General features: G+C 34.8%; 1 protein-coding gene across 3 annotated transcripts in view; it reads left to right on the top strand.

Annotated features, from left to right (window-relative positions):
• Positions 1-9,874: 9,874 nt before the first annotated feature.
• LOC123528793 (protein DENND6A-like) overlaps positions 9,875-27,081 on the top strand; it is a 37,585-nt gene continuing 20,378 nt past the window's right edge. Inside the window, exons 1-13 of one of the 3 annotated variants that reach the window (XM_045308795.2) lie at positions 9,875-10,048; positions 14,385-14,423; positions 16,354-16,396; positions 17,688-17,797; positions 18,086-18,166; positions 18,492-18,597; positions 19,353-19,432; positions 21,560-21,622; positions 22,633-22,749; positions 23,584-23,645; positions 25,377-25,472; positions 25,830-25,924; positions 26,373-26,396. In XM_045308795.2, the coding sequence (XP_045164730.2) occupies positions 9,905-10,048; positions 14,385-14,423; positions 16,354-16,396; positions 17,688-17,797; positions 18,086-18,166; positions 18,492-18,597; positions 19,353-19,432; positions 21,560-21,622; positions 22,633-22,749; positions 23,584-23,645; positions 25,377-25,472; positions 25,830-25,924; positions 26,373-26,396 (1,060 nt within the window). In that variant the 5' untranslated portion in view covers positions 9,875-9,904. The remainder of the gene's footprint in view (positions 10,049-14,384; positions 14,424-16,353; positions 16,397-17,687; positions 17,798-18,085; positions 18,167-18,491; positions 18,598-19,352; positions 19,433-21,559; positions 21,623-22,632; positions 22,750-23,583; positions 23,646-25,376; positions 25,473-25,829; positions 25,925-26,372; positions 26,397-27,081) is intronic. The other 2 variants (XM_053521572.1, XM_053521571.1) reach the window with 2 other exon arrangements.

The following is a 27,081-nucleotide window of genomic DNA, read 5'->3' as shown; positions in this document are numbered from 1 at the left end:
TCAATAAGTCTTTGCTTAAATAATGCTGGAAATGTATTAGCATTAACAATGTCAGGATTTATCCATACATTTGAAAAACCACTGTTATCTAACAACGATTTTACTTTAGTTGCCCAATTATTTTTACCTCTTTGGCAATCACTCAACATGGATTCATATAATTTGCTTACAATAACATTATCACAGTTAACAATCTTCAACCAGTATTTTATGATCTTTACGTATCTACCAATATACAATGGATATCGGCATAACTCGCCGTAGACAGCCATACTGCTAGTTGTCTGTTTAACATAGAGTAAAGACTTACAGAATTTCAAATGAATTCTCTCGATTTCTTTACTTTTACTGAAACCCCAAATTTCACTTGCATAATTCAATACAGAACAAACAAAGGCATCAAACAATTGACATAGTGTACTAGGTTTTAATTGCATACCACGTGTATTAACAAGCAATGTGTTTAGTGCTTTTAAACCTTTTCCAGCTAATGTTTCCTGATTTAGAATAAAACTTCCAGTGTAATTGAATACAGTGCCAAGATAATTGAAATTATCTACAGTTTCTAATTGAACATTATTATAAGTCCATGTTTCGTCATTTTTAAGAGGGCCACGTTTTCTGAATACAACAATTTTACTCTTATCTGGATTTACTTCTAACCCCCAAGTATTACAATAATTATGAAGAAGATCAAGGCTATTCTGCAAGTCGGAGGGGTTTTTACTAACAATCACCATGTCGTCTGCAAATAACATAAGTATAAACGAAATTTCATCTAAACTTATACCAGAGTTAACATCGTCAAGGAGAAATAACTCTAAATCTTCTAAGAATAATGAAAAAAGTAAAGGGGACATTACCTCCCCTTGTTTCAATCCAATAGAGCATTCAAAATAATCTGAATATGTTTTGCAACCTCTCACACGAACTTTAACTTTAGAATACATATCATGTATAATCCTCAGTGTTTTTCCTCGAACACCAAGATTAAAAAGCTTAAACCAGAGGCCATTACGATATACACTGTCAAAAGCCTTTTTAAAGTCAATAAAAGCACATGCTAACCTTCCATTTTCATTTAAAATTTTGCTAACAATTGCATTTAATACAAATATTGCATCAATGGTCGAACGACCTTTTCGAAAGCCAAATTGGGCATCACTAACAACGTTATTACATTCAACCCAATCTGTAATCCTTTTATTTAGAACACCGGTAAATATTTTTGAGAAGCAGCTTACTAGTGTAATGCCTCTATAATTCTTAACATCACTAGGTCATTTTTCTTGAATAAAGGCACAATAATACCGTTCATCCACTGATCCGGAAAAAATCCGTTATTTAAAATACCGTTAAAAATATCAACTAGATGTGACAGTAATATGTCAGAAGCTTCAATAAAATATTCACTCAACAGCTGATCACCAGCAAATGACTTATTTTTCTTCAGATTACGTATAACATATCAATTTCTTGCACAGTAATTGGGGAATCTAATTCCTCAAAAATACAATCTTCGCTGTCAAAATTATGATTGCTGCAAAAATGTTCAACATCATCATTTGATACATTTGGGAAATCATCATCCAGTTTTGAAAAATAATCGTAAAACTCCTGAGTACTAATGCCGCTATTACCAGACATATTCTTCTTCTTAGAAAAATATTTCCAGAAATCTTTAGGTTTACAATGGCGCAGGCGCTCTACTTCTTTCATTTTATTAACTTTGTACCGCCTTTTCTTTATTTTGACGATACGTTTATAAACAGATTTACTATTACACATTTCGACTCTATTTTCATCACTTTTACACAAATTAAATTTATTTACAGAGTTTATATATCTATTTTTAGCAATAGAACATTCGTCATCAAACCATTCTGCTTTTTTACAGAATATATTTTTAACACAGGGTTTATCATATACGATATCATGTTTGTAAAACAACGGTTCTGCAACATTTTTTATAACTTTTGTGAAATTTTCTATACAGTTATTCATTTCTGATTTACTAACGAAATCAACATTGCTAGTTACATTATTCAGTGTAGGTAACATGGAAATAAGACCTCGTCTAAAATCATCACGCAGGTCATTGTTCCATTTTATGCTAGTTCGCTCGTACTGACCATCGCTACTGTCACGGAGAGCCCTGCATGATAAGTGAAAACTGATAGGAGCATGATCCGACCACTCATTAAATGATTCGACCGAAAAAGATTGAACTTTACTAAAGTTATGCTCGTGCAACAGCAGATAGTCAATAACGCTCGAACCAGTACTACAAGCATATGTATAACAACCTTTATTAAAATCATTTCCAAGTCTACCATTAACAATTCGTAAAGAATTCGATTTACATAGGTCAAGCAGTTTAATACCAAAATTATTATGTACAGAGTCCATTGAAATACGATCGATAGGCTCGTCTGGACAGTATTCATCATTATCAATGAAACTAACGGGACGGTCACACACGACATAATCCTTTCGGTCCCCATTTCCAACCCTCGCATTCCAATCACCTGTCAAAAATATACTACCACGTGATTCATACAAATGTACATCATTTTGTAAGATATCAAAAAGGTCATCATTAATACAGTTATAAGCCGGTGATCCATCGACCCAAATATAAACACCTGCAATGTATATGTCATCAGAGATATAAAAGAATGATTTGTCCAAATGTAGCCAGATAATCGTGTCAAAATGATTCCTTACAATTTTAACACCCTTGCTGATACTATTTTTAATATATACTACCACTCCGCCGCTGCATCGTTTCGCTCTACGGTTTTGAAATTTGCGATAAAAATTATAGCAATTATAACCATCAATTGAAAAGTCAGAATTTTTACTTCCCCACGATTCATACAAAAATATAATGTCATATTTCGAAAGTTTATTAATAAAATCAATGTCTTCTAATTTAGATTTGTTAAGCCATGAACATTCCATGACAAGATAGAAAGTCCAGCCTCGTCGCATCGCTACCCCTTGGCGCCGACTGATGGTCCGTCTGGAAGCTTGCCATCCCGAACCGGAACTCCGTCAACATACAGGGTGTCGTAGGCTAGCCACGACTTCCGGCCCTGCTTCTTAGCAGCCTTTAAAGAGGGAATGAGAGCTCTTCTGCGCGCAGATATTTCTGGCGGAAACTGCTCGTGCAGGAAGAAGTCAGTTTTATCTAGCTCAACGCGCTGACGACGTACCATTTCCCTATCTTTAAAAAATGCAAATTTGGCCACTATTCTACGCGGGGGTGGATTTTTACTTTTATAGTCATAATTGCCCATGCGATGTGCACGTTCAATTTTCATGCTAGTGACCAAATCTTTGGCAATCTTTAATTTGTCAACAAAGAACTCGCGTAACAATGTCTCGGTTTGCTCATGAGTTTCATTCTTAAGTTCCGTTATATTCCCAAAGATCAAATTGTTACGCATTCCTTGCGATTTTACATACAATAGTTCGTCCTTGGTTTTGACCTCTTCTTTTCGCATACCGGTAATTTCGCTTTGTGCTTGGCCTAGGGCAAATTCTAGATTGTCCACACGTTGGTCAATGGCGGATACCTTCTCATCAAGCCGTTTATTTTGATCGTGCACAAATGTCCAAAGTTTTTTGAGATCAAGTTCAAAATTACTGACCTTACTTTCTAGAGCGTCTAAAGTATTCAAACGCTGATCAACATGGTTCAACTTTGATTCAATGCGCCGTAAATAGTCAATTATTGCGTCCGTTGGCGATCCGTCCCCTTTGGGGCCATCCTCGGGAATTGGTAGACGCCGGATGTTGGGGGATCCAGGAGTACAGGCAGTAGCTGCCTCTTTGGTTGATTTTGCTGGCATCGCGTTATCACTGACACTGACACAAGTTTCGAACACAGAGTCCTCTAGCGATATCGTATCATTGAATAAAACTGAATTGGCTTGGTGTATTGATTCTATAACACTAGTATCATTATGATTCTCCACATTGCCCTGGGGCGAGCGGCCATGTCTAGGATTTTTCAATAGCCCGCTATTTGTATTGTCACTGCTGCATTTTCGTTTTTTCTCAATATCTTCATTATTTTTGTTATCCATGAAATATGTTACACATCATCAGAAAGAGAAATATTTACTGAAAACTCCAGTGCTAAATTTAAACCTTTTAGTTTACTATAAACATGTTTAATCTTAAGTTTTTAATCCATTCAAAAAAGCACGTCCGTTTACGAATTTGTCACGTGATTCATACTTGAAGCCTATACTATGAATTACAAGAGGGACGCAGTAGCTGTACAATGAATTAATTGTATGCTTTTATGTATAAATTATGACATTAATACATTGTTACACTATGATACGTCATTTTGATAATGACGCCAACATCTTAAAGCCAGATAGAGATATTTGAATTTAATTTATCTATATTTGATTTTCAGTCATTTGCCGTGGATCTAAGTAAAACCATCAAACTGAACGTGGCTGTGTCGTCCATACTGGACGACATGGAAGGCGTATTCGGCACAAGATGTAAAACATGTACATATTGATTGCAATTAGATCTACCTAAGAGTGGGGAGGTGGCAGGGGCCCATACAACTTGGATGTCCAAATTACAAGTTTTTTTTTTTAAATGTCTCATAGACAGTGAACGTTCGTACAAGCATGGACACCGCCCACTGGAATCTGGCAGAGACGGGCCCTTCTAGAAAATTGTTCTGGGTATTTAAAGTAGGCCCTAGATGTTCATATATTAGTAAAAACAAATCACAGGGTTACCTCCCTTGTTGTTATGAATTACCGTTTCCATAATGCGCAAGTATCCAACCTTTGACAGTTTATGAAAAATATCGTCTTAACCGGAAAAAAACACATCCCGAAAAACTTAACCATGCACCGCTTAGCTGACGACAGAGTGAATACAATAGCTCCACTTTCTTCGAACAGTCAAGCTAAATATGCTCGGTCGTTACCAATTTAAAGTCATGTTGGTAAAGAAGTATGCAAAACAATATCTTAATGGTGTTTCAATCTATGGTGATACAAAATGTACGGATATCTTCACCTAGGTGGGACGCTCGTGCTAATGCTAACGCCCGGGCGAAGAATTCTTCGAATAATTGAGCTGAAGTCAGTAACTATTATAACTTTTAATAATTTTGACTTAAGCGAAAAACTTAACCCTGAGAAGCGGACGCCGGTCAATGAGATGCGTTTAAGTAAGTTGGTTATTTTGCACAAAATTGGCGCAAGCGAAAAATGAGCCAGAGGAATAACGGCTTTTATTGCTAATTATTTACATACCAATAGTGACCAACCGAATTCTGTTTAAAAAAAAATACGAAAGATATGAAAATTTCGATACCTCCCAATCAAAACGCGTTCATTGTAGGTCATCCTCGGCCAATTCCCAATAGCAAAGCTTTAAAAATGAAAGAAAAACGCGAAGGAAAACATTACCTAGACTGGTAAAAACAGCTGCAAAAAGCGCCCTGCTCGCACGTATTATGCCACTGACGCCCCAAGTCCCGGTTTGAAAAGAATACAACGTTTGGGAGAAAAGTAAATAAAGTACTATATACGACCCAAAATTAAATAAATACACTGAAGTCCTACATCTGAGAAATGTGTGTAGTTTAAGTATATACATAATGCAGTCTTATTTACATACTTTGTTAACCATCCTGACTAATATTTGATTGTGCAATTTAAATTTCATTTACTGTTGTAAATTGATTTCAACATTGTTTTATAGAAGGTGTCCGAAAAAGGGGGACCTATTTTAAATTTTTATAATTTTATCAAATTTTGATATACATACATGTATTAAATGTTATTTCATTAGAAATAACGCCGTTAAAATGATCACATCACTCCTATTTGACAGGGTTACTCATAAACGAATGAACATTACTTATTACCAGTTTGTATTGAAGGGGAGAACAAGTCTGTACTTTGTCCTGAAATATCAAGGCTGTACTGAAGAAATTTTGGTCAAATAGCTCAAAAATAAGCACACGGACCTGTACATTTTAGTTTACCATATTATAGACCATATATTTATTTACGACCGTGAGAAGTTTCATTAAAATCTACATTGTAGAAAAATTTCTATTCACGAAAATGATATGAAAGTTGTGATTTCCCCATAGACTCCCGTTATGAAAAATGCGTGAATTCCAAAGTTTTCAAATCAGTCTAGCAAAAAATCAAGCATACGACCCTATCATTTTTATTTGCTAAATTTTCTAATTATACTGTGAAGTTTTAAAAAATCCGGGTTTTATCAAATTCTACATTGTAGAAAATTTTTCGATCCAAACGTGCAGAACTACATTTAATTATTCGCATCCAAGCGACCGTCCTTATTTCATTCACTGTTAATATATATCGATATATTTATTTTTTCGATTCTCAGGGTTAAGTTTTCCGCTTAAGTCAAAATTATTGAAAGTTATAATAGTAACTGACTTGAAATAAAGTATTTCAGCTCAACTATTCGAAGAATTCTTCGCCCGGGCGTTAGCATTAGCACGAGGGTCCCACCCAGGTGAAGATATTCGTACATTTTGTATCACCATAGATTGAAACACCATTAAGGTATTGTTTTGCATACTTGTTTACCAACTTGACTTTAAATTGGTAACGACAGAGCATATTTAGCTTGACTGTTCGAAGAAAGTGGAGCTACTGTATTCACTCTGTCGTCAGCTAAGCGGTGGTTAAGTTTTTCAGGTTGTGTTTTTTTTCCGGTTAAGACAATATTTTTCATAAACTGTCACAGGTTGGATACTTGCGCATTATGGAAATGGTAATTCATAACAACAAGGGAGGTAACCCTATGATTTGTTTTTACTAATATATGAACATCTAGGGCCTACTTTAAATACCCAGAACAATTTTCTAGACGAACGTTCACTGTCTATGAGACATTTAAAAAAAACTTGTATTTTGGACATCCTAGTTTTGGGGCCCTGCCACCTCCCCACTCTTAGGTAGATCTTATTACAATCAAGATGTACATGTTTTACATCTTGTGCCGAATACGCCTTTCATGTCGTCCAGTATGGACGACACAGCCTCGTTCATTTTGATGGTTTTACTTAGATCCATGGCAAATGACTGAAAATCAAATATAGATAAATTAAATTCAAATATCTCTATCTGGCTTTAAGATGTTGGCGTCATTATCAAAATGACGTATCATAGTGTAACAATGTATTAATGTCATAATTTATACATAAAAGCATACAATTAATTCATTGTACAGCTACTGCGTCCCTCTTGTAATTCATAGTATAGGCTTCAAGTATGAAATCTAAATATGTTAAAATGACTGTGCACAATAAAGAAACATGAAACTTTAGTCTATATATTGATAAAAATGACTTTTGTCCACTTTTGGATCCTGAAAAGTCGTGAATAAAAACGTTTTTTCATAAATTCATCCCGCTCGTACGTATGCATTTTTATTTTGGTGTACCACCGACTCGGACGTAAGACAAAACCTTCGCCGACGGCCAGTTTTTGCCGTGCTAAGTATTTTTAACTGCATACAACGGTGACCGATCTGTTAAGGTGAGTATATCGCACAGGTATGACGAAAATACGAGACATTTTAACAGTATTTTATCCATTTACAACGAAAAAATTAAGGGGCAGTAGGCAAATACGTGTTTTTAGTGAATATTTCCTGAATGTTAGAAAAAAAAAAAAATGATATGAAAATCTCGATACATCCTCATCAAAGCGCATTCGTTGTAGGTCATCCTCGGCCAATCCCCAATAACAAAGCTTTAAAAATGAAAAAAAAACTGCGAAGGAAAACATTACCTTCACTGGTAAAACAGCCGCCCAATGCGCACTGCTCGCACGTATTAAGCACCAGCCAACATTTACGTTGAGACTCGGTGTAACCTGGGGCTTCCGTGGCCGGGTGTTTAAGGTCGCTGACTTCAAATCACTTGCTCCTCACCGATGTTGGTTTGAGCCTCACTTGGGGCGTTAAATTCTTCATGCGAGGAAGCCATTCAGCTGGCTTACGGCAGGTCGGTGGTTCTACCCAGGTGCCCGCTTATGATGAAATGATGCACGGAGGGCATCTGGGGCCTTCCTCCACCATCAAATCTGGAAATTTAAGTCGCCATATGACCTATAATTATGTCGGTGAGACGCTAAACCCAACAAAAAACAACAGATACTTCCAGTAGCTTGTTAGACCATGTTCTTTGCAATAATACTGAGAACGTTTCTCAGTCAGGAAGTATCCATTTTGTTACTTTTAGGTATCAAAGTACCAAAAAGGTAAACACGCAGCAGTTCTGCCGAGTTAATCAGGTAATGGCCCTCATTTTGTTTTATGTTAGCCAGTTGCTGTTTTTCTTTCATTGTTGATGTATACTTGAAATTTAGTACTTAGAATTTTCAGGTATTCTAGTAATGTAAACAAACCTTTTTACAGCTATGTTCATAGCCTTATTTTAGCTCAGTCCATAGTGCTCATATGTCAAACAACAAATCTCTCTTAGAGTATACATAACCCCTCCTTTTCTTGGTGTTTTGTGGATTTAAATATCATTTATAAACATAAGATTAGTAATTCTTTTTTGAATTGGGCCTTGAACATTATGTTTGACAGCTCTCATAAGAATATTTATTCTATTAAGAACATATATAACAAATTTATTTACTATACTTTTCTACCTGTGGAGACATTGGTCGAGAGGGCTAAGGCACTTTCCTAAGAAGGTGAAGGCCCCGAGTTGGATTCCTGGCTACTCCCATTTTGGTTTGTCCATGGGCAATGCACTTTAATTATACGATTGCCTCAGTCGACCCATCTGTAAATGTGTACCCGCAAATTGCTGGTGATAAGGTATAATTGGTTTTCACTGTTCTTAAAATAGGGTCGCTCAAAAGCTCTTCAGAGCTTATGTTCATTGTTTCACAAAGCGACGGTTAATAAAATTTACCTTTACCTTTAGTGATTGCAAGCCAGATATTTTACCTACTTAGAAATAGAACACAATGAAACTCAGATATTTTATTAATTACAATGAAAATTATATTGTCTATATATTGACCAGTGCTAACTGGGATGCTTGCTGTTAGCTAAACAACCTAGCTAGTTTTAGCCTTTCAAAATGTAAAATTTTCATTATAACTTTTGTCAGTACTTTTGTAACGTTTCAGTGCCACACAAATCCCGTCAGTGAAAAGCTAGCTCATCACCAAAGGTGATTTAATGCGCATATATACTGTCATTTTACTCCAATGACAATTCACAGGTTTACAAATTTGCATATTAATGGAATTACTTCCCTTTATGCATTCAGTAATCGTTACATTACTTTCCCCTCCGAGAAATCTCGTCCCGAGATTTGGCCTAGGAAATTCATGGGTAAGGCAACTCCAGTCCGGCAGTTGACTTCATCCCACCGCTGCCACCATTTGTAATGTTTTTTAGTGCCACACAAATCCCGTCAGTGAAAAGCTAGCTCATCACCAAAGGTGATTTATTGCGCTTATATACTGTCATTTTACTCCAATGACAATTCACAGGTTTACAAATTTGCATATTAATGGAATTACTTCCCTTTATGCATTCAGTAATCGTTACACTTTCACTTTTAACAAATGTCACATGACATATGCTATATAATTACTCCTGAGCTAATGTTGAAACATCCAACATTAGATTTTCTTGTATTCTGTATGTCATTTGTCGAAATAATTTTATCTGTGTCAATTTTCAATTTGATGTTGATGTTTTCAGTTCAAACGGACAGTATTTAAGCCATCAAACAGATTTGATTGATCAGTGTGGTTTCAGACGAAATTTAGCCTATACCCTTAAATGCCGAAACATTCGGAGATGTTTGGTTTTCTAGGCTGTAATGTAAACAAAAATGGAGGAGGAAAGCGAAGAAAATTTGACATTAACACCAGATTCTCCTAAATCTCCCACTGTTTTACCTTGGGATAGATTTTCCAACTGGCTTCATTGCGCCTGTGTAGTTACTTTTGATTTAGAATTAGGGCAAGCCATGGAGGTGAGTCGAAACCTTGTTCAAAACGGCTGAATTTTTATCTAAAAACAAAGCCTGTCAAACTGTCAAACTCAAAGGTGACAAAAGTGGCAGAAAGTTTCTGAGAAACTGCTGGAACTAACTCATTAAATTGTCTTCAACCTAATACGGACAGATGCTTCTAAAGACAAATTTAGTGACGGTTATATGAAGGTAAATTTGAAAAGTGTTAGTTTGACTCGAAATAAGGAAGGAAGTGTCTAGGGGTACGTATCCGTACCTCTAGACAAGCCTGTTAGAGGTTTTCTAGGGGTACGGACCTCCTTTTTCTGGAGATTTAGGGTTATTTATATCTTAAATTTTGTTGAAAATGAAATAACAAGTAAGTCTTAACCAGTCTTCACTTAAAACTTGGATCTAATTGGTTTACAGATACCAGTGTTCACCCGATTGTTTACCTTCTCTTTCAAAACCTAAATAACCGAAGAACTCCAAATGAATGCTGATTAGTTTGTTGTCAAATTTACTGTTGATAACAGCTAGATTAATGAATGAATCTATCCCTTAAATGAATTCTGTTTGAAAATAAATAGGCCTAAATTAGGCATAATAATATGCACCAATTTTTTTTGTGTTATTTTACAAGGTACAATGATAATCGGCACAGAACTGATTGTTTAATAATCAATTAAGCGACATTAAGTAAAAGAAACTGTTTGTGAAAACATCCCATGTATCTCGTAACGGTTACCAAATGTGTGAAAAACATGAATACACTATAGGGTTAATTATTAATTAAAAATACCTTTTTCCCCAACATATTTAACATTATTATGTTTAATCTTTATATCTTTTTTTTTCTGTCAGTTCGAATCCTCGTGATTTATTTGGTGTTCCTCGGTTATTTACGTTCCGAAAGAAAATGTAACAAATCGGATAAATGTTAGTATCTGGAAACCATTTAGATCCAAGTTTAAGGTGAATTCTGCTGAAATGTTATTTGTTATTTCATTTGCAACAAAATTTGAAATGTAAATTACTCTTAATCTCTAGAAAAACTGAGGTCCGTACCCCTAGAAAACCCCTAACAGGCTTCTCTAGAGGTACGGATCCGTACCCCTAGACATCCGTACCCCTAGACACTTCCAATAAGGAATAGGAAGTGGCTAGGCCCCGGCCCGGGTCTAGTGGTCTGGTAATCAATATATGCCATGTTATATATACTGGTGCCCCTTAGCAGGGACCGATTTAAGCACTGGGGCTGCGGAGGGGGTGGGTTTGGAAAGGGGTATTCTCCTGTCATCAACGGGGTCCAGGGTGGCCCCTGGAAAATTTTGCATATAGCTAGAGTAAATGGTGCAATCTGGCGACTTCTTGAACTGCTCAGTAGTTGTTGAACATACTCATTTTTAATACGAGAACGGATTCAGTAATTTGAAACATTTTGAATATCTGGTGAAATATTTTGACACTATTGTAATTTGTAAACTGTATGGCGTTTTCTACATGCTTTGAATTTAATCATTATGACTGGTTTCTTTGAGTGTCAAAAATATTTCATTTAATAATTTTATGAAAATACATCTAAAGATGTTGATTTGCGTTTTTGTTTTACTCAAGATACTTGCCTTTGTCAGCAGAATTTGAGACACAATATTAATTGCAAGTGTCTATAACCTGCTTGGCAGTAAGCAATTAAATAATATTAACTTTCATTAATTAATAATGTATCGCCTATAATCCGGGTCTGCGGGGTGTGAAATTACAGCGACCTTGGTCGCTGTGGATGATCGATTTTGTACAACACCCTGTCACCAAGGTGATGTAGCAAGGTGTGAGCGCTATGACAAGATTTTGTGTACATATCAGTCTCAGACCAACTTCATGATCAATTACCAATTGGCTGCTCGACATATTGGGATGGTGGGTGCCCTTGCTTAGTTACATGTTACTCCTTTATGAAATAGACGTAAACTTAACAGTTTTCTGTTTTCTGCAACAACTGCACTTCTATTTTTGTTTGAACAACAAAAAACTGAAAGAATCCAAACCGTTTCTAAAAGTAAACATATCTGTATTACTAATAGCCAGCCTTGACAGTCTAGATCGCTGAAACGCTTATCATCAAATTTGTGCCCCTTGGTTCCCAGCTTTCTACAAAAGTCTCTATGATCAGGGAAACCAGTTCTATACTTCACAACAAAAGTTTCTTCATATCACTGTGGATTAATGTTACTTTCATAAAGTTTTGAAAGGCATTGCTGTAATTAATGCAATAACTAAGAACACTGCCAAACTACTTAAAAAAATTTAAAGGTAAAGTTTTACATCTGAACTATGAATATCAACATTTTTTTCTTACTTTTTTGTAATTTTTTTTACAATTTTGATATTTTGATGTTGTTTGACCTGCTGGTCACAGTTGGGCATAAAAGATAATACGTAGCGCAACTTTTCAGTGTAAGTATACAATACAGGTAATTTTCCATGATCAGTATCACTTGACTTGAGTGTGTCAAGCATCCGTGTTGTTAGAATGCAGAAGATTTTTAATTACGCAAAAGTAAGGATTTATGGGCTGTTATAGACAGAATTAAACACATTAAAGGCTTGAGGTATTAGGGTATTGTTGTAATAGTACTATTTTTACCTGTTTCTTGCGCGTTTTGACTGTTGAAGTGGAAAATAAAAAACTTTTTTGCGAAAGTTGATAGGTACACGGACACGCATAGTGGTCCTTCCGTTGTTTGGGGCACGAATTTGATGTTTAGGCACGAATTGATGGTAACTGGCCATACATGTACTATTATGTTCAGTATTACCAGTGTATAAAGTAATTGCTGGTAAAAGTTATGATTAGTTGTCATAAAGTTGCCGTTATTACGGGTTTTTTTTGTCAATATTTTATTTTTAATTAGCTCTCACTCGGGTTTTAGGTATATTAAATATGACATTTTAACAGCGATTTCCGATAGTCACCATAATTTATTTACTCAAGCAGTAAAATGAATTCAACAATTCATGGGCACAATCCATGTCTTAAATATTAAAGTGTAAAGAAAACTTTAAGTTTATTGTTTCAATTCATCATTCCAGAGAAAAACAAGAATTTGATAAAAGCTTCCAATTACGGCATACAAATTGCAAAGAACAGCAGAGAATAGACTTCAGACTGTACTATGATATACCCCAGTCACACATACGGCACGGATAGCTACGTCTAGCTACGGATAGAAACGTAGTAATCGGTATCCATCCGTACCTTAAAGTAATAATCCATATGAATCCGTATCAACCCGTACCAATCCGTATGGCTCAGGTACGGATTACTACGTTTCTATCCATGGCTAGACGTAGCTGTCCGCGCCGTATGTGTGACTGGGGTAGTATACAAAATCAACTACAACATTGTAGCAGTCAGACTTCAAGCATATATGCAAGCAGTGCACCTGTCAGACTAACCAAGTATCCACTCCCTCTACATAGTTACAAGTCACCTCTGATATTCACAGTGTCACCCTTTGGAACCATCTTCCTAGTAACAGAACAGCCCTAACAACTTGTTCAAGGAGGCTGCGTAAAGATTCGACATTAGTCCATTTTAACCTGCATCACAATCCACATCATGTGACACAAGATACATAACTCTTGCACTCTTATAAAATGTATTAACCCCCCCTCCACCCCCCACAGTCCGACCACACTTGTCTCGAGATGACATCTCCTCAGAAACCACTGGTCAGAAATACACCAAACTTGGTCACTAGCACACTGGCATGGTCCTCTATCAGGATTGTTCAAATGTTTTAGCTTGGTCCCTTATAGGAGTCACAGTCACTAGAGTTTAAAATAGGAAAACCTTTAAAGGACTTCTTTACCTGAACCGCTGGATGAATCTTCATCAGACTTGGTATGAAGCGTCAAGATCCTCTCCCAATTTTATTCAAATCAGGAAGCTTTTACCTATTAAGGGTTTGCTAAAGCTAAAAATAGAAATACCTTTATGTCCTTTAAACAACTTCTTATAAAACTTGGTCTGTAGAATCATTTTAAGGTTCTCTTCCAAACCTTTTTAAATGGGGACATTTGCCCTCCTTTTAAGAGCTAAATAGCAAGTTCTTGTCATGACCTGCTGGTGCAGATAACCCTTCTAAAAAAAACTTCCGAAACACTCTCGGCCTGCACCAATTTTCTGTGTGTACATTTCGACACCTGTATCTGTTCCAAAGTCGCATACTTTCTAGCCTGTTTACGCTCAAATGCAGGTGAGCTATCTAAGGCTATCATGGCCCTTTTGTTTTGTTTTCCATTAAACTGTCTGTACAACAGAAACTGATTTTATTAATATATTGTATTTCAGATTATCTACCCAAGTCATATCAGGATGACAGAGAAAGAAGTAAGTCAGATCAACTGTTACTGAACATCTTCAATGTGGATAAGTGCTTGCATGTTTCTCCAACATTTTGTTATATTTCTCTGTTTAATCAGTGATGAATAGTTTAATTAGGCAGTTTATTTTAATTGGTATCATTTTTTGCCAAATTTACAATGTGTTTTCATTTGTAAGTTATTGAACATATTTATAATAATAAAAGAGGCTTCAGTGTGGTTGGTACTTTTTAGCTCGACTATTCGAATATTAGTCTAGCTATTCTACTCACCCTGGCGTCGGCATCGCACCTTGGTTAAAGTTTTGCATGCATGTACATATGGCTATCATTTAAAGGCATATAGCTTTTAAACTTACTTTTTAGCTCGACTATTCGAAGAATAAGTAGAGCTATCCTACTCACCACGGCATAGGCGTCTGCGTCACACCTTGGTTAAGTTTTTTGTACCAGTCCACATTTTGACAAAGTCTTTTGAGATAAAGCTTTGAAACTTTCAATACTTGCTTACCATCATCATGGCCAGTTATAGGCAAGAGCACATAACTCCATCAAGGATTTTGGCTGAATTATGGCCCCTTTTGACTTAGAAATCATGGTTAAGTTTTTCGTACCAGTTCATATTTTTACAAAGTCTTTTAAGATAAAGCTTTGAAACTTTCAACACTTGTTTACCATCACCATGGCCAGCTATAGGCAAGAGTACATAACTCCATCAAGGATTTTGGCTGAATTATGGCCCCTTTTGACTTAGAAATCATGGTTAAGTTTTTCGTACCAGTTCATATTTTGACAAAGTCTTTTCAGATAAAGCTTTGAAACTTTCAACACCTGTTTACCATCACCATGTCCAGTTATAGGCAAGAGTACATAACTCCATCAAGGATTTTGGCTGAATTATGGCCCCTTTTGACTTAGAAATCTTGGTTAAGTTTTTCGTACCAGTTCATATTTTTTGTAAAGTGTTTGACATATGGCTTTGAAACTTTTATCACTTGTTTAGTATAATAGTCTCTATCTGTAGGAAAGATTAAATAACTCTGTCATCTATTTTGGCTGAATTATGGCCCTTTTTGGACTTTGAAATTTGTTCTGTTTTCATACAAGTCCATGTTTTGTCAAAACTATTTGACATATGGCTTTTAAACTTTGAACACTTGTTTATCATTATGATTTCCATCTGTAGGCAAGAGTACATAACTATTTTGACTGAATTATGGGCCTTTTTGGACTTTGAAATTGGCTCATATATTGCCATTTAGTGCAAGACTTATCGAAATCAAAGTAATACAGGAACATTGTTTGTCTATTCTATTTATTTCTTTTGTCTGAATATCCGTGGAAATATTTTGACCCCATTCTTCAATCAATTCTTCGAATAGTCGAGCGCGCTGTCATCAGACAGCTCTTGATCTTTTTCTAGGTCAATTACCAATCTCACTAGGTCAGGTCCCATAACTCTGACATGTATTGTGGCCAGATTATGCCCCCTTTTAGACTTAGAAAATCCTATGCAAGTTACTATCTCCAAAACTAATGCAGACATTGAATTGAAACTTCTCATGTGCCTTCGGGGTTATAAAACTAGGTGATAGCATCATAACTCTAACTCTGACATGCATTTTGGCCAAATGATGCCCCCTTTTGGACTTAGAACATTCTGGTTAAAGTTTTGCATGCAAGTTACTATCTCCAAAACTAATGCAGATACTGGATTGAACTCTATAGATATTTTAACATGAAGGGTAATATTCCTGCTTCTGGAACAACAGTTCAAATAATTGAGCATTGGCTGTCTTGGTTAATATTTCTTCTTAAGACAGTATTGATTGAAATATAGTGAAATAGAATGCTGGTTTCTTTATTTTGATTTTATTTTATCACTAGATAACGAGTTATCACCTTATAATTTCATGATGTTTTATTTTTATTTTACAGAAGATGAATATTTGCTATCTGTCATTTCCTGACTCAAACTCAGGTAAATAAATTTCTTTATCAATATTTTGATACATATATATATATATGTTTTGTTGAGTTCACAGGACTCATAATTATATATGTTTTGTTGAGTTCACAGGACTCATAATTACAGGTCATAATTATGATAAGAGAAAGTTTCATTTTCTGTAATATTAGTAATTATGGTAACTCTCACATCTTAGGCAGACATTACTGGTTGGGAACCATTTTCCGGACACATTTTCATATTTCGGCTCAATTATTCCCTAAAAAAATATTTGACATAAATGAAGCCGACACTGCACAAAATTCAGTTCCTTCTGTATCCGATGTTGTAATCAGCATCGCGTTGTGACGTTAAATATGGGTTCCATGGGGCCTCAAATAGGGTCACTAAAAGAAGTTATTTTCCCCGTCAGGTAAACCAGTTGCCGGACAAATATTTCGACGGTGTTTTGCTGTTACGTTGATATCTAAATAAGTAATTAAACTATTTCGACACGTTTCTTTATCATTCATCTCTTCAAAATTGCACATGAAACATAACCTGACGTTCAATAGCAGCAACGAAAGCAAACAGAGGTTGAATATAAAAAATTCGAATTTCGTTTCACACGAATTCTTGATAATTCCAATAAACATAGAATAAAATGAGTGCAAAAATCGACAGCCCTGCATCTTACGTAGCTTTTACCGTGAAATTAAAAGTAGAACATGTTATCGGCAGACAATCATTATGTAGTTTAATTATTTATTCCCCTCTTGATACCTCGGCAAGTGTGAACTACTGCGCATGCGCAATACTATTTTCATGCCCCGTTAAGACAGAGAGTTGTTTTGTAGACGCAGGTGAGTTATCATCAAAAACCCAAACATTATACAGCCTTATAATATAGTGTTGTAGACATGAAGAACAATTAAATGAATAACAACGAAATAAAGCGGATATTACATGTGTTCGGAAAATGGTTCCCAACCAGTAGTAGTCTTATCTCTCATACAGAGCACAAAATTTTAACACTGTGGATATGTTTTTTGTCTGTTTAATTTCAAAATAAAAGTGATGCAAAAAAAAATCCAGTCTGATGCTGTCGAAATATATATATATTATCACTCTTGAAGATCTGCAAATGCAATGAAACAGGTTGAGTTCTTCTCTTTTTGTTATTGGACAGAATATGAATAAAATGCACATGTAATCTAGGTGGATTGCCATCACTTTCTTCCTTTTTCCCTGTATTTATATCCATATTGTTGAATTACAATACGTTTTGGATATATATATGTTATTATTCTTAAATTGTTTACAGGTTGTATGGGAGATACACAGTTCCATTTCCGTATTAGACAATGTCCCGGTAGAAAACATGTCAACAAGTCCCATATAGAATATAACAGAGATTGTCCTATACAGCTCAAGGTTGGTAGTTATAAACAGTATTAATTATTTGTAATAGTATTGCTTGTAACAAAAACTAGTTCTTTATCAGCATCACATGTAACAAAATGTCACAAAATGATTTTTACACTATTTTATCATGGTTCATTTGTTCAAACTAATTAATTTTTTATCATTTGTTGTATAGACTCTGCTAAAGTTACACAGGTAAGAGAAAAGAAGGCACCTCAATTTTTGATGTTACTGTTTCTTTGATTGTTAGAAAATGTTATCTCATACATATTACTAAAGTTACCATTTTTCCTACAGTCTGATGAAGCCCATTATTACGGCTTTGTGTATTTCCGGCAGACCAAAGACAGATCAATACGACGGGGTTACTTTCAAAAGGTAAAATTTTTCATTATCACTTTTGTCAGTACCAGTGTTCACTGATTCATTAAAACGTAATTGACATACTGGTTATTATTTCATGATGCAGCTTAATTCATTTACATTCTATTTTGTATTAAGTGTTGAGATCATAGAGAGATTTCCTATATATTTTATGACCTGCATACATGTTTTTACGTGTAAGCACACCTTAGAAGTCACAAAATCACTGGCACTTTTTATTTACAGTCATAAACATCTGAAAGACTTGGAAAAATTGTCATGGTTTTTGGTTAATGTGGAGGTGCTCAAGTTTTTAATTAGAATGTTTTATTTATTTCAGTCTGTTGTGCTGATCTCTCGACTGCCATTTGTAGCTCTGTTCTCTCAACTAGTCAGCATTATTGCCCCTGAATACTTCGAAAACGGTGAACCAAGTCTCGAAGCAGGTACATGTCAGATTTTTATACCCCAGATACAAAGTATATTGTGGTTATATTTGAGTCATGCTCGTCCATCCATATTGCCTTACCATAGTCATATCTTTGAAACCTTTTAATTGATTTTAAAATAATTACACATAGACAGTCACCATCATAATGCAACAACAGTCAAGGTCACTTAGATCAAGGTCTAGGTCAGACTTAACATGTCAAAGGTCAGATAGCTATATCTACAAGATGACTACACCATCACAATATGACAAGAATCATGCATAACCAAGGTCACTAGGTTTGAGGTCAAGGTCACTTTTATAGGTCAAACTTCTCTACATCATATACTGCTTGAAGGATTTTCATAAAGCAAGCAACAATTGCTAATCTGAACAAGAGAAGTATTAATCGCCTTCAGTGATAGCTCTAGTTTTTTTAATTAACATATTTTTTTTTTTTTTTTTTTTTGCCCCTTTAAGATAAAAAGTATTGAGATTTGACCTTGTCCTTCAGTACATATTTCAGGCTTCTTGTTCATTATCTAAAAATGTGGTCCAAACTTGCTGATAATGTCCCATGTTGTGTTTATATATGCATAGATGAAGACTGTTATTTTCATATTCCTTCTTGTTTTTCATAAAGAACTAAAATTTAAAACCATAAAAGAAAATATTAAATATAATATACATAAAAGATAAATGTTATCATAGCTATACAGTCATATTCCTGATAAAATTTATTTGAAAATGTGTATCCCGCTGTTTTTCCAGCCTGTCATGACATAGATCAATGGGGACCGCCAGTTCCAGGTGAAACAATGAATTTACCAATATTTGGTACAGTTCTGCAGGTAAGTACATATCACTATACCCTTTGTATTGTATGTATGGTAAACTGAAAATGGAAAGAGACTTTATGGAAAAGGTTTAATCATGGGGCCTGAAACAGTGTACCGAGGGTCAACTTGAGTCTTCCTCCTCCACATTCAAAAGCTGGAAAAAATTGTGTATGTATGACTATAAAACCAACAAAAAACTAAATAAAAGAAAAAACATGCCTATATCATTTAAGAATGTAACCATGGTAATTATTTGGAAGACTTACCATATTAGTTCCTATGTCTGATTTTTGTACCCCATCAGGATTTGGTTTTTGAGGTATATAATGAGAGATTTAGAGATTTTTCTTTGTGATCATCTGTATATTTCGGGAATAAAACAGTATCTGATATTAGCTAAAAAATAAAAGTACTGATTATCAACTACAGATTATCTCGCATTTGGAGGTTTATTTTTGTTCACGATGTACTTATTTTCTTACATGCCTGAAAGACGGACAAAAGTCAGATTTTTCATAGCATGTGTTTTCAGCCAAAAGTCCTAAAATTTACTTGCCTCAAAATATAATGAAGAGTATGTATGCTTGATTGTAGGCAAATCCTTCTACCTATATTTCTTTTTGTGCATTCCTATATATTTTAAATAGAATGTGTATAAGCTTTGAAAATTGCTGTTGATTTAGTTACTTTCTTGAATATACCCAATGTCCTTGTCAGTATGATGAAAAGGATACAATTAGGTCCAATTTGTTTTTAAATTTGACACATGAGTAAAATGAAAAAGAAAATGACAGTTAAGTCTCTTTGCATTTTGTGGCTCTCGAATGTTTCTTCCTGTGGGCATGAGATGTTGTCTTTGTACTTTTGTCTTTCTCAAATAACTACAAAAAAGGCTTTTATTAGTAGATAGACATCTTGATTATTCTTCTGCATATTTGATACTTTTATCTACTACTCAGTAAATTCAATGCAATTTTAAGCTCGTGAAATTATTGATATAGAGCTTTTGTTGTCACCCGTACATCGGCATCAGGATCACAAAGGTTTTGCATGTAAGCAGATTTCTAAAAAAAACTACAAGGATAAAAGCTTGATACTTTACACGTGTCTTCAACATCATGAGATGATGTCACAGGACTAGTTACATAATTCTAGCTTATATTTTGTCAAAATTATGGCCCTTTTTCACATAGAAACTTGGGTGAAAGTTCTGCTTGTAAGTTGTTTTTGTTGTACAGAATGCTTTCATACACTTAATAAGTCTTTGGCATAATGAAGTAACCATTTTAAGCCAGGTTTAGTGTCTCTGACTTAAAGTTTACAAGGTTATGCCCTTTTTATAGATAAAAAAAAATGATAAAGCTTGCATGTAAGCTAGTATAATATGGAAAGGCTTCAAATAGTCGAGCATGCTGTCATTAGACAGTTCTTGTAAAATTCTCTATACAGTAGAAATACTTTCATTCCAAAAAATTGAAAGGAATCAGAATGACAGCTCTTCTAACTTTACTTAAGCTAATAATTCTTAATTGTATGGTGAATGGTGTATTATTTAGTGCATTCTTAGCCAATTACATGTGACTTCAGCTTAGTTTTGGGTTTCAAGGATTTCACCATTTCGCCCCTAGTCTTTGTTATTTGTAATATCCACCTGAAATCTTCATCTGTTTTAGCCTGCTCAGTTAGCTCAGTATGGAGGGCATATGTCTAACAGTCTGGGAGTTTCAAAATAATTCTTAGTCAAGAATGATATTCACAGAGAGCCATTTGTCCTTCATCTTTAATTCGAGTATGGAAGTTGCCATTTCTTGCTGAGAATGGAGGACAAGATGAGCTGTGAAATAGTGAAATATTGTATAAAATTGAGTGAACAAACATCAAATAAGAAAACAGAAGTGTTGGGTCATTAGTATATCAATATATAAATTATTTCTTTTCATTTCTATTCCTGTCACACATATGTAGTTATAAGTCCTAGTTTCTACTTAGTGTTGTATATTTGATTTGTTAATTTTTAAGTTATAAAAGGAAAGGCCTAAATTCGTTTTGAAACCTTTTTACTGTTGTGCTTTGGTGTAATGATTTTAAGCAATAGCTTTTATTGTAGTTCTGAGTTTAGTTAATATTTTTGTTGTATAGGTCAGAATCCCATCCCGCAGTGATAAATTAGTCGGTACTCAACACTCTAGATCTCAAGCAGCGGTAAGTTGAAATAAATTCATTGGTGAGACATTGCATATGTTCACCTTTCATTTCTGTCTTCTGCAATGATTCATTTCAGAGCCTTCAGAGGTAACCCATTTCAATATCCAGCCCCTTCCCCTTGATATATGTAAAAGTATGTCAAAGAAACATGGAATTATTTTTTAGTTAGATTTTGTTTGAAATAAGCAGCAGAAATAGTTCCTTAGTTTTCCATGCCAGTCAGTGACTGTTTTTTTGCATTCCAACAAATGCTTGTTGCTTGGAAGTCTGTAGTCAAATTCTGTTCTTGACAGGATTTTAACTGATGACCTCTGGGTCTGGTCTTGACCTCTGTATGATGAGTTTGTTCACTGTATCTGAATGTTTACCTTCCCTTTATCTAACAACTTTCCCTCCCAAAGCCTAGAGTCATAATTATCATAAGAAGAAGCTGTGAAAAGTAGACATCCCCACCAGTGTCTGGGGTCTTTCTCTAGCATTAAAAAAAGAGTTCCAACAGCTGGGTCCAAGGTTATAAAAATGAGTTTTGGGAAGTTTTAGAATGCAGCCAATGGTCAATTCCAATTTTTTTCCCCCACAGAAACAACCAATTATATACTGGAGTTTTTGAGACTGGTCTCCAAACAACTCGTAACATTGGAACCAAAATTATGTCTGTGTGACTCCAGACCCAACAAAACAACACAGAAAACATTATCTTTCAGTCACAAAGTTACATGCCAATCACTATGCAAGGATGTTTGTCCAATGTGTCTATTCATGCATACGCCTGTTGCATAAGCCATGCAGTTTTTAATAGATTTAGATCAAATTTCTTCAGGAGCTTTACTGTGAAGTGTATTTGTTGTCTGTCTTGATTTATTTCCATTTCTGTCTATGTTTTGATTACCCATCTGTGCTAACTATGGTGAATTTTAACAGTTTTCCTTCAAGTACATTCAGTAATGTATTTGATGCAAATAATTTTCAAACTTAAGAATTATATGTCTTATTTTTATAAATTTCAGCCTATACTGCCAGCCCAAAGTATATTACCATCTTTGTTTGAAGTAGATATCTACAGTGCATTTCAAAGTATATTACCTCATGTACAGATGTTATGGGAGCTTGCCCTCACGGGCGAGGTAAGCTCCTTATATTGTATTTCAAAGTATATTACCTCATGTACAGATGTTATGGGAGCTTGCACTCACAGGCGAGGTAAGTTCCTTGTATTGTATTTCAAAGTATATTACCTCAGGTACAGATGTTATGGGAGCTTGCATTCACAGGCGAGGTAAGCTCCTTATATTGTATTTCAAAGTATATTACCTCATGTACAGATGTTATGGGAGCTTGCACTCACAGGCGAGGTAAGTTCCTTATATTGTATTTCAAAGTATATTACCTCAGGTACAGATGTTATGAGAGCTTGCACTCACAGGCAAGGAAGGTTACCTACAAGACATATCGAAGTATATTACATTGCGTAAATGTTAGGGGAGCTTGTACCAACAGGCAAATTAGAATATTTTTAGTACATTTCAAAGTATATTACCTAGTGCAAATGTTATGTGAGCGTGCACTCGAAGGCAAGATGTGTTGCTTGAAATGCATTTCAAAGTTAGGTATCTTGTATAATAGTACATTTCACAGTTAGTTAGTAGCTTTGAGTTAAAGCCTTGTTGAATTCCTTTATGTGATAACGTTTAGAAGATTTCCATCAGAAAAGCCAAGTATGTCATGCATAGATGGTATTTACTTTCATGATATATCATCTGTATAGCATTTCAAAGAATGAGCAGGTGGGCAGGTGGGCGGGTAGACAAGCAGGCAGGCAGGCACTGAAAACATTGTACTGCATGAAGAATAAATTGTCAAATGCTGAAGTTGTAAGATTACTAGATCACTTGTCTGTAAGGATTGAGGTTTGGGCTTGATTTGAGCCATTGTTTAATGGAAAACATGTTATATTTCAGCCCCTGGTTGTCATGGCAGCTTCACCATCTGTCACATCAAACACAGTGCAATCTCTTGTCAGGTCTGTACCTTTACAAAATACTTGTAAATAAACTGTGTAAGCAGGAACATGTTTTGATTGGCTTTTATGCCACTTGCATGATAGTTTGTTATACCAGAGAACTAATACTGAAATTTTTAATCTCAAGGTTGAGATGGCAACTGTCGCAGATCACTTCTAATAAGGAATAATTAGGCAATTATTAAACCAAGAAGGGTAATGGTAAATGAAAGAGGGTAGAGATATGTGTAAAACAAGCTAAAAATTTATAATTGTAGCTTTTACTGATTGTTAACTCTGTGTTCAATGAATATTATTTTGTATGAAAATTCTACAGAATTTTTTTTTTCAAGTTTTCTTAACACAAAATAGCAGGAGTTGATTCATCAGTTTCTGTATGTTGAATCAAATTCTTGCAAAGAACATTATTTTTTTGCTTTTCATAGGAATTCCAAAGTTATACAATTTTGGAGACCAGTCTCATAAAGCAATTTTTCCATTAGTCAGCTGAAAGAAAATCAACTAGTCAGATGTTGGAGATTTTAGACTGATCTGCAAAATCTTTACAATCTCAAAACTTAATAGTCTAAAGCTCTCACTGTTGAGCTAACTGGTTGAGGGCTTTTCTGGAATTTAAAGGAAAGTGTTGCAGGAGAGAATTCTTAAAGGGACTGGGCCCATTATACTCAAGGTCAAGGTCACCAAGGTCATATACTTAGGTTATTTTTAAGGTTAAAGTTTTTCGGCAACCTTTGTTTTTCTGTCATATCTTTGTTACTTTTGCTTTTATCATACTGTAAGTTCACATAAACATTGTGCAGCATACAAACAAAGTATGTATAGGGGCTGGGCCCATTATACCCAAGGTCAAGGTCACCAAGGAGTTATACTTTGAATTATTTTCATGTTAAATTTTTTAAAAAGCTTCGTTTATAGACATATCTTTGGTACTTTAAAAGATAATGACTTGAAATTAAAACTATTTGTTTATAATCATCTGCATGTATGGCTACATACCCCATAACTCTAATTGTGTTTTTGACAGAATTATGCCCCTTTTGTACTTAAACTTTTTTGCAATCTTCGCTTTCTGGATACTACTTTAATGCAATATAAGATAAAGACTTGAAACTTAAAATGTATCTTTATCATCATCATCTGCATGTGTGGTAACTATCCCCATAACTCTGATTTGTATTTTTGACCGAATTATGCCCCTTTTATACTTAAATTTTTTACAAACTTTGTTTTCTGTACATAACTTTGGTACTATATAAGATAATGACTTGAAACTCAAAATATATCTTTATCATCATCATCTGCATGTGTGGTAACAATCCACATAACTCTGATTTGTATTTTTGACCGAATTATGCCCCTTTTATACTTAAATTTTTTACAAACTTTGTTTTCTGGACATAACTTTTGTACTATTTAAGATAATGACTTAAAACTCAAAATATATCTTTATCATCATCATCTGCATGTGTTGTAACAATCCTAATAACTCAAATTTGTGTATTTGATAGAATTATGCCCCTTGGTGTATCTTCGTTTTAAAGTAGAGGTCTCTTATTCAGACATATATTCATTTTACTGTCAAATCCCCGAATAGTGGAGTGCGCTGTACTGACAGCTCTTATTTATGTTTTGCATTTTGGAGAAAATTATGGTAACAAAAAGAAAATTTTAATATTGCTATATTGCAGTTTTTTACAGAATGTTTTTGACAGTGAACTTTTATATTTTCAGCTTGATTTCTCCACTTCATTACTGTTCAGATTACCGGCCTTATTTCACCATACATGACAGTGAGTTCAAAGAATATACTACTAAAACTCAAGCCCCGTAAGTTCTAATTTATCACCACTTGTAAACTTATCTGTTCTTTTGCTATTAATCTTGTATTGATGGTTCACCTTTTGTAAGGTTAAAGCTTTTGACTTTTAGAAAACACTAAATATTATTTTATTTGGCTGAATATTTCAGACTAAGTCTTGTCCAGATAAAGGACTATGATGATAGGTGAAATCTGTCCCTGGTAGGAACACACCAATAAGTTAATGTGGTCAAAAGGGTAGATTTTAAACCAGACTCATGGCATAAGGACTTCAAAGCACAATTTTGGTCTCATTTAAAGGATTTTGTTAATATCAAGTTGTAAAATAATGGACTTTATGTAAATTTTGTGTGTTGATATTTCAGACCTCCAGTTATATTAGGGGTGACAAATCCTTTCTTCGCAAAAACATTACAACATTGGCCACACATTATCAGGATTGGGGAAATGTCGGGAGAAGGTAGGCCAAACCTTACACCACTTTTATATATTCAAAATAATATTTCATATTTTTATGTTGTGACATTTTGTGCAACACTGATCAGTGATTCAAGTTATGGTCTGGACATAAGAAATATACAGATTTATTGAACACTGTATGGGTTTTTCTGCACTAGCATATATTAAATTGAAAAAATCATGGCTTTGTGTGTTTTGTGAGCTGTGTGTAACAAATTAAGAAAGAACAATTTAGAAGCTGTGTAAGGGAAATGGTGTATTAAACAAGGGATGTTGATACAGGTACTAGTAGTATATATATTTCAGGGGTTGGATTTAGTTTCATTTGCTAGCTTTGATTGATAAGATTGTTTATATTAAATGTTTGGTTATGCTTCAGTCCATTATTACTATGTATTTGACTGTAATGAAAACCTGAGTTTAAATTCTTTGGCCTGTATCACTCCTAGGGATGGAAGGCAATGAAGTTTTAGGTAAGAATTTATCCTACGTTCATGTTAAGTTGATTAAATTTTTTGTTAGAAAGTGGGATATTAAAACCAAGAAAGAAGGTCTCTTTCTTGGTTTGGTTATAAGTATCTTGAGTTACGTTTTCCCAGTTTACCTTTTTAGCTCACCTGAGCACAAAGTACTCAAGGTGAGATATTGTGATACCTCTGTCCGTCGTAATGGGTCGTGCATCATGCACCATGAAGCATCATCAGTTTTACTGTTAAAACTCTATAGGTCACATTTTATGCCCTATTTTAATGAAATTTGGTCAGAATGTTTCCCTCTATAAATCTCGGATGAGTTCAAAATTGGAACATTTGGGATCAAAACTAGGTCACTATGTCATATCATAAGAAAGCCCTGTTAACCTTCTAAAGGCCACGTTTTCATCTTGATCATCATTACGCTTTGTGGGAATGTTTGTCTCTTTGAATCTATGTCAAGTTCGAAACTGGGTTACCTGAGGTCAGAAAACTAGGTACTAGGTCAGATCATAGAAAAACCCTTTTGACACTATGGAGACAACATTTTCTACTTGATATTCATAAAACTTTGTCAGAATGTTTGTCTCCCAGAAATCTAGGTCTAGTTTGAAACTGGTTTATGTCAGTTCAAGACCTGTGTCACTCGATTAAATCTTAGAAAAATCTTGTTCACATTCAAGAG

This window comes from Mercenaria mercenaria, chromosome 13 (genome assembly GCF_021730395.1).
Source record: "Mercenaria mercenaria strain notata chromosome 13, MADL_Memer_1, whole genome shotgun sequence".
In the NCBI taxonomy this organism is placed as follows: domain Eukaryota; kingdom Metazoa; phylum Mollusca; class Bivalvia; order Venerida; family Veneridae; genus Mercenaria; species Mercenaria mercenaria.
Note: the sequence above shows the minus strand (reverse complement) of the source record. Positions and strands in the feature narration are given on the sequence as shown.